At 31.5% G+C, this 11,173-nt stretch overlaps 2 protein-coding genes across 2 annotated transcripts; both read left to right on the forward strand.

Moving 5' to 3' along the window:
• The first annotated feature begins 483 nt into the window (after positions 1-483).
• On the forward strand, positions 484-2,308 carry LOC112905839 (facilitated trehalose transporter Tret1-like). The gene is made up of 2 exons (XM_025979030.1): positions 484-796; positions 1,095-2,308. The coding sequence occupies exons 1-2, from the start codon at positions 616-618 to the stop codon at positions 2,306-2,308; spliced, it is 1,395 nt and encodes a 464-aa protein (XP_025834815.1). The 5' UTR covers positions 484-615.
• Positions 2,309-2,972: 664 nt separating this feature from the next.
• LOC108743520 (dynactin subunit 1) lies at positions 2,973-11,152 on the forward strand (the record flags this gene model as incomplete). The annotated part of the gene is given in 18 exon segments (XM_025979028.1): positions 2,973-3,295; positions 3,425-3,558; positions 3,638-3,664; positions 3,780-3,833; positions 4,709-4,880; positions 5,830-6,060; positions 6,112-6,400; positions 6,461-6,705; positions 6,781-6,987; positions 7,088-7,394; positions 7,544-7,734; positions 8,256-8,582; positions 8,800-9,040; positions 9,168-9,367; positions 9,418-9,817; positions 10,187-10,431; positions 10,537-10,770; positions 11,031-11,152. Coding segments are annotated over 18 exon segments (3,800 nt in total), but the record flags the coding sequence as incomplete, so codon positions are not given.
• Between the last annotated feature and the right edge of the window lie 21 nt (positions 11,153-11,173).

An 11,173-nucleotide genomic window follows, 5' to 3' on the forward strand; every position in this document is an offset into this window, starting at 1 on the left:
CTATATTATGTTATACCTAATCGTTAATTATTATTTTCTAAAATGTAATTATTTATTGTACTTTGCAACCCTACAAAATCGTTATTCTTGTAGTACCCGCTGCATTCGCGGTATTAAAAAATATTTTTGTAAATGAATGCAGTTTTGGTTCATAAAGAAATTGCTTTTCAATATTATAGTAACAGCTAACTGTAGGTATTGTAAAAATGTGTGATAGCAAAGGCTTGGTATCATACTATTTATTTAATTAATGGTGAAAATACGTTTATTATAATAAACTGATTCAAATATTGCTTTATCGTTTATTGTTTGTGGTGGATGATGTGTGTGTATCACGCAAAATGTACTAGATAGATTTTGATCAGTTTTTTTTAGTTTTAGTCCTCATACCCTTGGTGTTTATCTTCGACAAACATTCTCAGGATATTTTTATTTATTGTTAGGTTGTAGTTTTTATCAAGTAGTTACGAATAAAATTATGACTGTAAAATTAAAACAGTATTTTCACTAGAAAAGTCAAGTGACAAAGTCAATGTTATATAGTTTATTTTATATATGTTTATAGGTATTTTCTATCTATTTCGTTTTTAATAGCTTTCGCATTTAAAAAAGAGGATGCAAATAGACGATAGTTTTTACGATATTTATTTAAGTGACTGGGACTTCACTAGACAGTCTATAGGTGTGAATTTCGGAACTCTATCTCCCTACACTACAACCGAAGCAGATTTAATAAAAAAATTGACAAAGGCAAAACGTGGACGCTTTATTACTCAGATGTATGCAGGAGTTTGTGGTAAGTAAATGCATTTAAAAGTTACAGAATAATTTTAAATTAATATAAAAGATTCAAACGATAAGTACGAAAAATTGGCTCCGCAGATCTTATTCGTTTTTTTGGAATAAATAGGTACACTAACAAAATAACTAATATTTGGAAAATTTGTGCATTCTAAGGAAAAAAGAAAATTCGATTTATCAAAATATTTTTTATTGAATGCCATTTTACATAAGAATATGAATGTAATTCTTCTGCTAGAAAACTAGTATGTATTTCTATTTTGATTTTTAATTTACTATTGAATTTTTAGCAGCAATTGGCACATATTCATTCGGTATGGTGGTAGGCTGGTCAAGTCCAATAACTTACGAAATGCTATTGACAAGTTCGGAAGGAGAAAATGCAACCAGTATAGAAAATATTGAAGACGACCATTATGCGTGGATAATTAGTATAACCGCACTTGGCTGCTGCATGGGTATTTTCCCTGCGTTCCTCCTATTAGAACAAATCGGTCCGAGATTATATATGATTTTGGCAAATTTTTTACTAATCATATTATGGGGTGTAATGGCAATTGTAACAACTTATAGTATATTTATGGTGGTCCGTTTGATGACCGGTTTTGCTGCGGTTTCGTTTTTAATTTGCGGAGAGACAATTCTCACCGATTGTACTACAAAATATTACATGCGTTACACGATGATGATGTTTAATTCGAGTATGGTATTGGGAATTGTAATTACGTACGTAATGGGAGGATTGTGGGGAAAAAGTAAGACGTGCACTATATGTTGCAGTGTATGTGCATTTCACATTTTATTGTTATACTTTGCAAAAGACAGTCCCGTCATATTGTATGCGAGGAACCCAGTAGAAGCGATAAAAGCTCTGGCCTGGTATTTGGGCAAAACTAATATACAGCTAAAAGTGAAGCAAATCAAAAAACAACACGAAAGGCGAAGACTTGAATCATCTTCTGATCTGTACAAGAAATACTTGTTAAGTTCCAAAGCAGTTTTGAAAGGAACATTAACAGTTTTTGGGTTAATATTTTTTGAAGTATCTTCCGGTTATTACGCATTGCTTTTCTATAATGTGTCTCTCTTTCGAGAGTTTCAGCACAAGGATTCACAATATAAAGTGTTAGGTTCTATTTATTTTGGAGTTTGTTTATGGATTGTAACGGTAATTAGCAGTTACATACATTATCCGATACCTTGTGGTGTTAAGAAACCTCTAATGATAAGTTCCATTTTGATCACGTTTAATTTGGCTGCTTCCGCTTTATACCTAACGTTTATGGAGCCGAGTATAGATAGTCGTACGCATTTAATGGTACCTGTGATACTTTTTGGAACATTTATAATTTGCTTTGAAGCCGGCCTAAGTTTTTACCCTAAAGTTTTTTTAAAAGATGTATTACCTGATCAAGTTTATCCATTGATCAGATCATTGATTACATTTTTTCATTGGCTGATGATATTTTTTATGTTGCGCTTTTTCTTTCCAGTAGGCCGNATATAATTTATAATGTAATCAATTGTAAAGGTATTTTGACGTAAGCTAAAATAATATCATTAATTATTTAGCCAAAACGTCCTTAAAATATTAGACAATATATAAACTTGATTTTAGTATAATCAGGTTTACAATAAGATTGAAATTATCGTTTTTTTACTTCTACCTCTTTAGATATAAGAATTTTTGTGTTAAAGTAACTCTTTTTTTTAAGGAATGCCGTCCCTTCAACCTTCTATGGGACCAAGCTTGCCAGCTGTTGTAAAAGATTCCCCACTTCTTATGCAGGAAATAGATAACTTACGGAAATTGTTCCATAACGAACGGAACCAGCGTTTGAAATTACAAAGCGAAAAAATGCTGGAACAATTTAAAAGTCTCGCACCTCTTCCTACATTTGAAGACAAAAAGGATGAAATTCTAGAGACACTGTATAAGGATAAATTTCATAAACATGATAAGCAAATAAATGAAGTCCTACAGAGGAATTTTAGAAGTATGTATAGCTAAAAGTTATATGACACTCTGTACACAAGTGTTTGTTGTGCGGTATCTGCGTACCTACAGCTGCTATTATCTATGTACAGCTGTCTGTAAGTTATCAGTGTATCTATCAGTGATGTCAGTCCATAGATATGTCATGGATATTGGATATGTCAGTCTTTTAGGTTATGAATGTAGTTATTGTTTTATATTTGAGTCAGAATTAGAAAAACAACTTTTAGTAGGTCTTATTTAATTTAATTATAATAAGATATTATATTTTAAGTACACTGCGTATATTTAGTGTCAATTGTATGAAGCAAACTTGGTTTAAAAATGTCGGAATTGTTAAAAATTGGACGGCGAGTTGAAGTTACAGGAAAAGATGTACGAGGAACAGTTGCTTTTTGTGGAAGTACTAATTTTGCAACTGGAAAATGGATTGGTCTTATTTTAGATGAAGCTAAAGGAAAAAATAATGGAACCATCAAAGGACACACTTATTTTCAGGTCAATCAAAATTTATCAGTGCGTTCTTAGAACATTCACAGAAAAAGTCGTGTATTTCCTTCAGTAATTTAGAATTTTCATATCGTTTTGTCTAATACAAGCTCAAATAAATAAAATATTTATTTGTAGTGTGAAGAAAATTTCGGGATGTTTGTTCGAGCTTCTCAGGTTGTTCCATTGGATGATCAGGGTAAACCTATTGAAGCAAAAGACACAAGCAGAGATGAGGGCTCCACATCTAGACTCAGAACGCGTCACAGCACGTAAGGGCATTTGTCTTATTTTAAATTCACTTTACTTATAACTAAATTCTTTTTGTAACTTTTGTCATGAATCCTGAAGTATTGGACAAAAACCCAAGCCAACAACGTAAGTTTAAAATTGTGTAAGAACAGTTGCACATAAATATCTATATTAATAGTCTAAACAACATTAAACGATTTATTTATTTTTTTTATCCTTTCAATGCATTCACAATGGACAGAATACGTCGTAAAACGTCTCCCCAAAAAAACACTCCAACACTTTCTGCCTCAAGGTATATTCTTTTTTATAAATCTGTTTATGTGATTAATTTCATTTATGTTTGTATATAGTTTGCGCTTATGGGTTTTGTGCTAAAAATTAATTAAAAGTATACTTAAGGAATTATTAGAGGAAAGAATATAAAAGCTTGTAAAAGGCGTTCAACTAAACATGTAATGTAACTACTATGTGTTTAAAGAGTATAATCTTAATGTGTGTATACATGACAAATGTTTAATAACGGTGATACAACGTTTTCCCTTTTTTCGCTTTAGCTCTCTTTTTTATCAGTTATGTCAAAATGAAAGAAGCCTTTTTTAAACTGAATTATCTCCTTTTATTATTTGTTTTCTCTTGTCACCTCTTTCCTTAAGAAAAAAAGGGGAATTGCATCCTTAACATATAACACAGGTGTTTTACATAAAAGTGAATAATGTTCTATTCAAAGTAATATTAAAATTAAATAAAGCAATTTTACTTTGCATTTTATTATTGATTATGTAAGTGATAAAGTGCAATGTAATAAAAACATATAAAAACACTGTATCAATGTCTGTGTTATCAAAGGGCTTTAGGTAGAAAATTTCTCTGATGTAATATTAATTTCTGTTTTTAAATGTTGATTTTTACGGGAATGTTTATTTATTTGTTTATTCTGCATTTACTATACAGTTATTAATTTTGTCTTTGATCCAATATAATATTAATTGTAATATGTAATTGAATTACAGAAAGTTAAATAGTTTTTGGTCGTAGATTTTTAATTAATTGTCAATGAAGAATTATTATGTTACACATTTCAAATAAAACAGGAATTTTAACTTCTTTGTAACATTTTAAAACTATTATTAATATAGTTGATTATACCATATACATATTTCGTTATAGTTCACGAATATCTCTGGCTGGTAGTCGTCAGTCTTTAGCCAGTAGCAGACAATCTTTGTCAGAAAGTAGAACATCTCTTATCGATAACAGGAGTCATTTAACTTCACCCGTTGTTGAAAAGTCCGAGTCGGAATTCGTCAGCCAAATACCTAAAAGAGCATCCTTTGTTGAAGTAAGTTAATTTATTTTTCACATCTCACATCCTTAACTTCTTGTAGAAAAGTTATCAAATCTAGGTCTAACTCTGCCCCCCTTTGCTCCTGTTTCTGCCTCTTGTATGTCTCTAGCTAACTCTTCATATCTTGAAATGTGTCCTACCATCTTTTTTCTCTGTTTCCTTACTAACTTCTAAGGCCCCTATTATTCTACTAGTCTTTTCAATATCATCTTTAGAATAGGTCAAAGTAAAACAATACACTTTTCCTTGTTTTAAGATTTAATATATTAAATTGAGCGTATTAATTTCTCAAGACAGTACTCTGTATAATATAACTATCAAATTTTGGTACCTACAAAAAAAGCCAAGAAAGTTTCGCGCAGTATTTGTTTTATTAAAAATATTACTTTGTAATTGAATTTCTTATAGTATTGTTCAAATTGTGTTGAAAATAACTTTTTGTATTATTTTTTAATCGATTCGACCACAAAAAATGAGGAGTTCTCATTACTATTTTTTTCCATGACTTTTTCTCAGTTAGATAATATTAGTACGTCTCTTGACATTCATTTAAAAGCAATGTTTTATTCCGAGTTGTAATGTTTTTCGAGTTATCGTTTAAATTTGATACGAGTATTCTTTTAGATCTTTTTATTTTGACGATATGGTACGTAAGTGTTCTTTTATTGAACTTAGGTCAATTATGGCATACATTAGTCTTATTAAATTAAAATTTTGAATCATTCAGGTTACTGCTATGTGTGTTTGTTCACGATTATTTGCGACATGTCTGGGACTTTTCAAAAGATTCGGTAAGATTTTTTATGACTTAAGCACACAATGTTTTTAATTTGTTGAAATGTTATTATACTTCCATTTATTATGGAAATTTTACAAAAATAGTTGTGCCGTTTTTATATTTTTTTTAAGACAAAGGCTTTTTAAATTTGGTTTTATTTTTTAGACTGGATTCGTAGAAACATTGAAACCTCAGTTCACTCCAGGTCAGGCTATGAATCCTACCTCAACTCCCACATCTTCAGTTGAAGAAAAGCTGACACATTTGCAATACCAACAAGAATTGGACAATCGAGATCAACAAATAAAGGACCTTTCAGAAAAATTAGAGACACTAAAAATAAAAAGACTGGAGGATAAAGAGAAATTAAAAGACTATGATAAACTTAAGATTCAGGTATGATTTCAAATTTTGGAAGAATGGTTATGCTTGAATTTATGTTTACAGCTAGAGCAATTGCTGGAATTTAAAGCAAAAATTATGGAGTCTCAGGCAAGTTTACAGAGAGATTTGCAGAAAGCTAGACAGGAAGCAAAGGATGCCATTGAAGCTAAAGAAAGGCATGCAGAAGAAATGGCTGATCTTGCAGAAACCGTTGAAATGGCAACTTTGGACAAAGAAATGGCCGAAGAAAAGGCCGAAACGTTACAACTAGAGTTGGAAGTAACAAAAGAAAGATTGGAAGAAGTGACTTTGGATTTGGAACTTTTGAAAGCTGAAATGCAAGGAAAACCAGGTTGGCCATTTACTTAATTTAATTGTTGTTAGCTACTTCTTTGTTTTGGTTCATTTTTAGGAGATCAACAGGAAGGAAATGTTTCCTCGTACGAATTGAAACAATTGGAACAGCAAAACGCAAGATTGAGGGAAACTTTAGTGAGAATGCGTGACTTGACTGCTCATGACAAGCACGAATTCCAGAAACTGATGAAGGATATGGACCAGAAAAAATCTGAGATTGCTGAATTAAGTAGAACCAAAGAGAAATTAAGTACTAGGGTTGAAGAACTCGAGCAACAAGTAGCTGATCTGCAGGAACAGGTACACTGTTATCTTTAGCAACATTTGGTTTCAAATGCAATGGTGTAATTTCTAAAAAAATGTATTTGTTGCAAGGTCGACGCTGCTTTAGGTGCAGAAGAAATGGTTGTGATATTAGGGGAGCAAAAACTGACCTTGGAAGAAAAAGTGGCTCAGCTAAGGGAAGAAGTTGCAGATTTAGAAGCCCTTCAGGATATGAACGATCAGCTTGTTGAAAGCAATGCAGAATTAGAGGCTGATTTGAGGGAAGAACTTGATATGGCTAATGCTGCTATTAGAGAAGTAAATTTTGCTATTTATCTAATTGTTTGCCTTTTCCAAATCAAACTGTAAGATTCAGTGAATTTTCTGTACTACTTTCAAAATTCTGTATTTTTTGTAGGCTCTTCGTGATAGAGATGCTGCTTTGGAGACAATAGCGGATAGAGAGAGTACTATAAGCAAATTTAGAGAATTGGTACAAAAATTGCAAGAACAGTCGTTGGATTTGCAACATCGTCTTGAGACAGAAACAAGCAAACCCGTGTCGAAATTACCGGAAATAATGGACTTCAAGAAGATGTTCAGTGAAACAAAGGCCCATATCAAAGCTATCGACTTGGAACTGCGCAGAATTGACATCCATCAGTTGCAGCAGCACATCAAGTATTTGTCGTCGTTTATGCCAGATACATTTATGAATCGTGGAGGTGAGCTACCTTCAAATTATTTCAACTGCTTTGTACTGAGTGTTTATTAATATTGAGTACAAAACAATAAAAAAAATACATTTTTTGAAAGTCAATAATTTTAAGGTATTCTAGACAAAGTATGTGATCAACAAATTTGTTTGTTTCAGGCGATCACGATGCAATTTTGGTTTTATTATTAATCCCTAGATTAATACATAAATCCGAAATTTTGCTTAGTCAAATAAAGGACAAATTTCCTACAGTTGACAAGGTTGACCGAAATACTATTATTCAGGGACATGCTGTCGAACAATATGCATTTAGATGTCGTTTGTCGTTTTATATTTATGCCCTACAGGTAAGGCTTCCTTTAAAACAATCGTTATTTGATACCTAATGTATTTTTTATAAATCGTGCTGGTTTTACTAAAAAATTATTGAACTATAATGTTTGTAAGACAGTCTTTAAATTTTATTTATTTATTTATTTTTTCTAGTAGAACATGTACAAATAAATAAATTGCTTCAGTACATTTCAACAATAATCCAATTATTTTGTTTCATATTCATTCTAAAGTACTTACATTATGATAAGTTATATCATAGATTAAAATTAGTAAGTATTGTTTGTTTGTTCACCATCCTTTCCCTTTAAGACTTCATAAGACTCTTATAACCCATTATTTTGTTTATTTTCATAATAAATGTAAAAGTAAAATATTGTCAAGAACGATGGAATATAGGTGTTATTAATGGTTAATTGAGCAACTCATTAATTTTGGCTCCCATGTAATACATTATATTATGCATCCTAATGTTGAATAGACTTTTTTATCATTTTTCTATTGCTTTATAATTACAAGTAGTGATTTTTTTTAGACAATTCTACATCAATACCTTCATTCTCTCAACACTTGTACTCCTGAGTCGCTTCTGAAAGTAGGCTCTTCTTATCCCGAAATGGCTGCACAGGAGAAAGTAGTCGATGGTTTCGTCGAACTGGTCAAACGTGACCAGCTTGACGAAAACATCCCTACGGAAGCTCTTGAAAAGTGCGTTTCTTATTTCAATACTATGTATCCCGTTTTGTTTATACCAGAAACGAAGCACAATCATAATTTGTTGTTAAATGATTACGTAAAACTGTTGGTCAGCGCCTGTGATGGTTTCAATAACGATGCTGTAATTGTCAGAAGTTTAATGGAGGTAAGAAGATCAAAAAGAAAGATCATATTTGCAAATTCTGATAGCATACATAAGCTACGTATTATTTTTTACAAATAATAGGAAATTAGACCATTAAAAAAATAAAATAAAAAATTGGTTCAAATATTTATATTTAAAACATAAATAAAATTGTATAAGAAAACATAAAATTTGAATAGATCCTTAATGATGCAATGTTCTTGATTTGTTTCTCTAGGGAGCTAATATAGGAGATGTAGGACTTCTGTTGCAATACATCATCACTACAGCTGATCAATTGCAGCAACAATTAAAACAGATAAAGAGGCGACTTCCCCCAGATAGCAACATTACCAATTTAGGCTTGAGCAGAGACATAATTGAAAATTTACAAACTTGTTTCTATCAATCCGGAAAAGTAGGAAAATTCCTCCAGGACATCGTGAAAAACGCTATTCAAACTATTAGTAGTAGTGGAGGTAAATTAAAACATAAAAATAACAATCCCCAAAGCTTCATAACTATTGCATTTACAGAAATGCATGTACTTATTAATTAATAGAATTTGATTTACTGTATATACCTATTATTATATATTTTTTTCAGATTCGGATAAGAGTCTATCTCAGGATAAAATAAAAGAATTTGCCAGTAATGCCAGTGATAAAATTTACGAACAAGATGATCTGGGACCTGTTCAAAGCATCAAACAATCTCTGAGCTTTATTATTACACACGTAACACAAGTGGTTCAATTCCTTCAAGATAATGAGTACGACATTGCTGTTACCAAGAAAGAAGAAAAGGTCAGTGGACTGTATTTGTTTATTATTTATTTATGTTAATGTTTTTGCAGCCAACACCACCTATTCACATCCGTGCACACACTGTTAAAAAGGAATTAGAAGAAACAAAAACACTGACGCACAAATTGGAGAACAAAGAATCAGATATCAAGGAATTGAGAAAGGTTTTGAAGGAGAAACAAGAACAACTGTCAGAGATGACGATTAGGAAAGAGTTGGCCGAAAAGAAGTTGGGCAATGTAAACAAGGATTACGAGATGACCATCGAAAAATTGCAACGTAAACTCGAGGAGGCGCACAATAATTTCAAGAAGAAGGAGAAAGAGTTCGAAGAGACTCTTGATCATCTTCAGAGCGACATCGACTCTTTGGAAAGCGAAAAGGGAGAAATGAAGGAGAAATTGAAGTTGTACTCGAAGAAGACTGTCCACTTGGAAGGGTCAAAATCAGGTAAAATTGGAATATTTTTTAAATTACCAATTTGTTAGTCTTTAAACAAATGAGCTTCTTTTGAAAATGGTACCAATGATAGCAAAATTATAAAATATGTGTCTGACAATGTTTTTAATTAACTGATCTAAAAATTATATATTGTTATAATATCTATATAATTTATAATGTAATCAATTGTAAAGGTATTTTGACGTAAGCTAAAATAATATCATTAATTATTTAGCCAAAACGTCCTTAAAATATTAGACAATATATAAACTTGATTTTAGTATAATCAGGTTTACAATAAGATTGAAATTATCGTCTTTTTACTTCTACCTCTTTAGATATAAGAATTTTTGTGTTAAAGTAACTCTTTTTTTTAAGGAATGCCGTCCCTTCAACCTTCTATGGGACCAAGCTTGCCAGCTGTTGTAAAAGATTCCCCACTTCTTATGCAGGAAATAGATAACTTACGGAAATTGTTCCATAACGAACGGAACCAGCGTTTGAAATTACAAAGCGAAAAAATGCTGGAACAATTTAAAAGTCTCGCACCTCTTCCTACATTTGAAGACAAAAAGGATGAAATTCTAGAGACACTGTATAAGGAAGGTTCCGATCTAAAACAGGTAATTATTATGTATAAAGTAATTGTAATTTTTAATTTTATTTTAAAAGTTGTAAGAGTGTTTTATTCTGTAGTGAATCACCTAATTGTTTTTGTTTGGTTTTAGGAAATACTTTTAACGTTAGCAACACCAAGATTTCCGAGCATTTACAAAGCCAAGAATGGCAATGGCCCAGCTCTTTGGAAAAAACATCTTATTGAAGAGACTGACAGGCTTTTGGATTTGAGGCGGAGATCGGAAGAATTCCAAACAAGGGTGGCTGCTGAAGTTGTTAAAAGGAAACATGGAGGACAGATTGAAACTGATTTGACCATTTTTCCAACTGCAGAGATGACAAAGGTAAATAAAAACTTCATTCATATTAAATTTACAATGCATGAAGTTCACAATGCCGCCAGTTCGAAGTTTTACATTTCAACTTGCTTCCTACCTTTTAAAAATTGGTGGCTTCTAGTTTTTCAACTCCTATTTTTATGTTAGCCCTAAACATACTTTGATGTACTAATGTTGGTACTTCTTTATGTCTATTTCTAACGCTGACCTCTCTGTAATAACATTAGAAAATTCGTTTTTTACTTATTTATTTAATTTTTTTGCAGGCCTTTAAAGAAAGAAAACCAGTAAAGGTGGGTTCTGTTACAATTCCACGATCTTGTTTACCAGTTAAAGAAGATCCTAAATTAATCGATTTGGAAGTTGATTTTAATAATTTACAGAATATTTCTATTTTGATTTTTAATTT

Source organism: Agrilus planipennis, unplaced genomic scaffold (genome assembly GCF_000699045.2).
Source record: "Agrilus planipennis isolate EAB-ADULT unplaced genomic scaffold, Apla_2.0 scaffold801, whole genome shotgun sequence".
Taxonomy (NCBI): Eukaryota; Metazoa; Arthropoda; class Insecta; order Coleoptera; family Buprestidae; genus Agrilus; species Agrilus planipennis.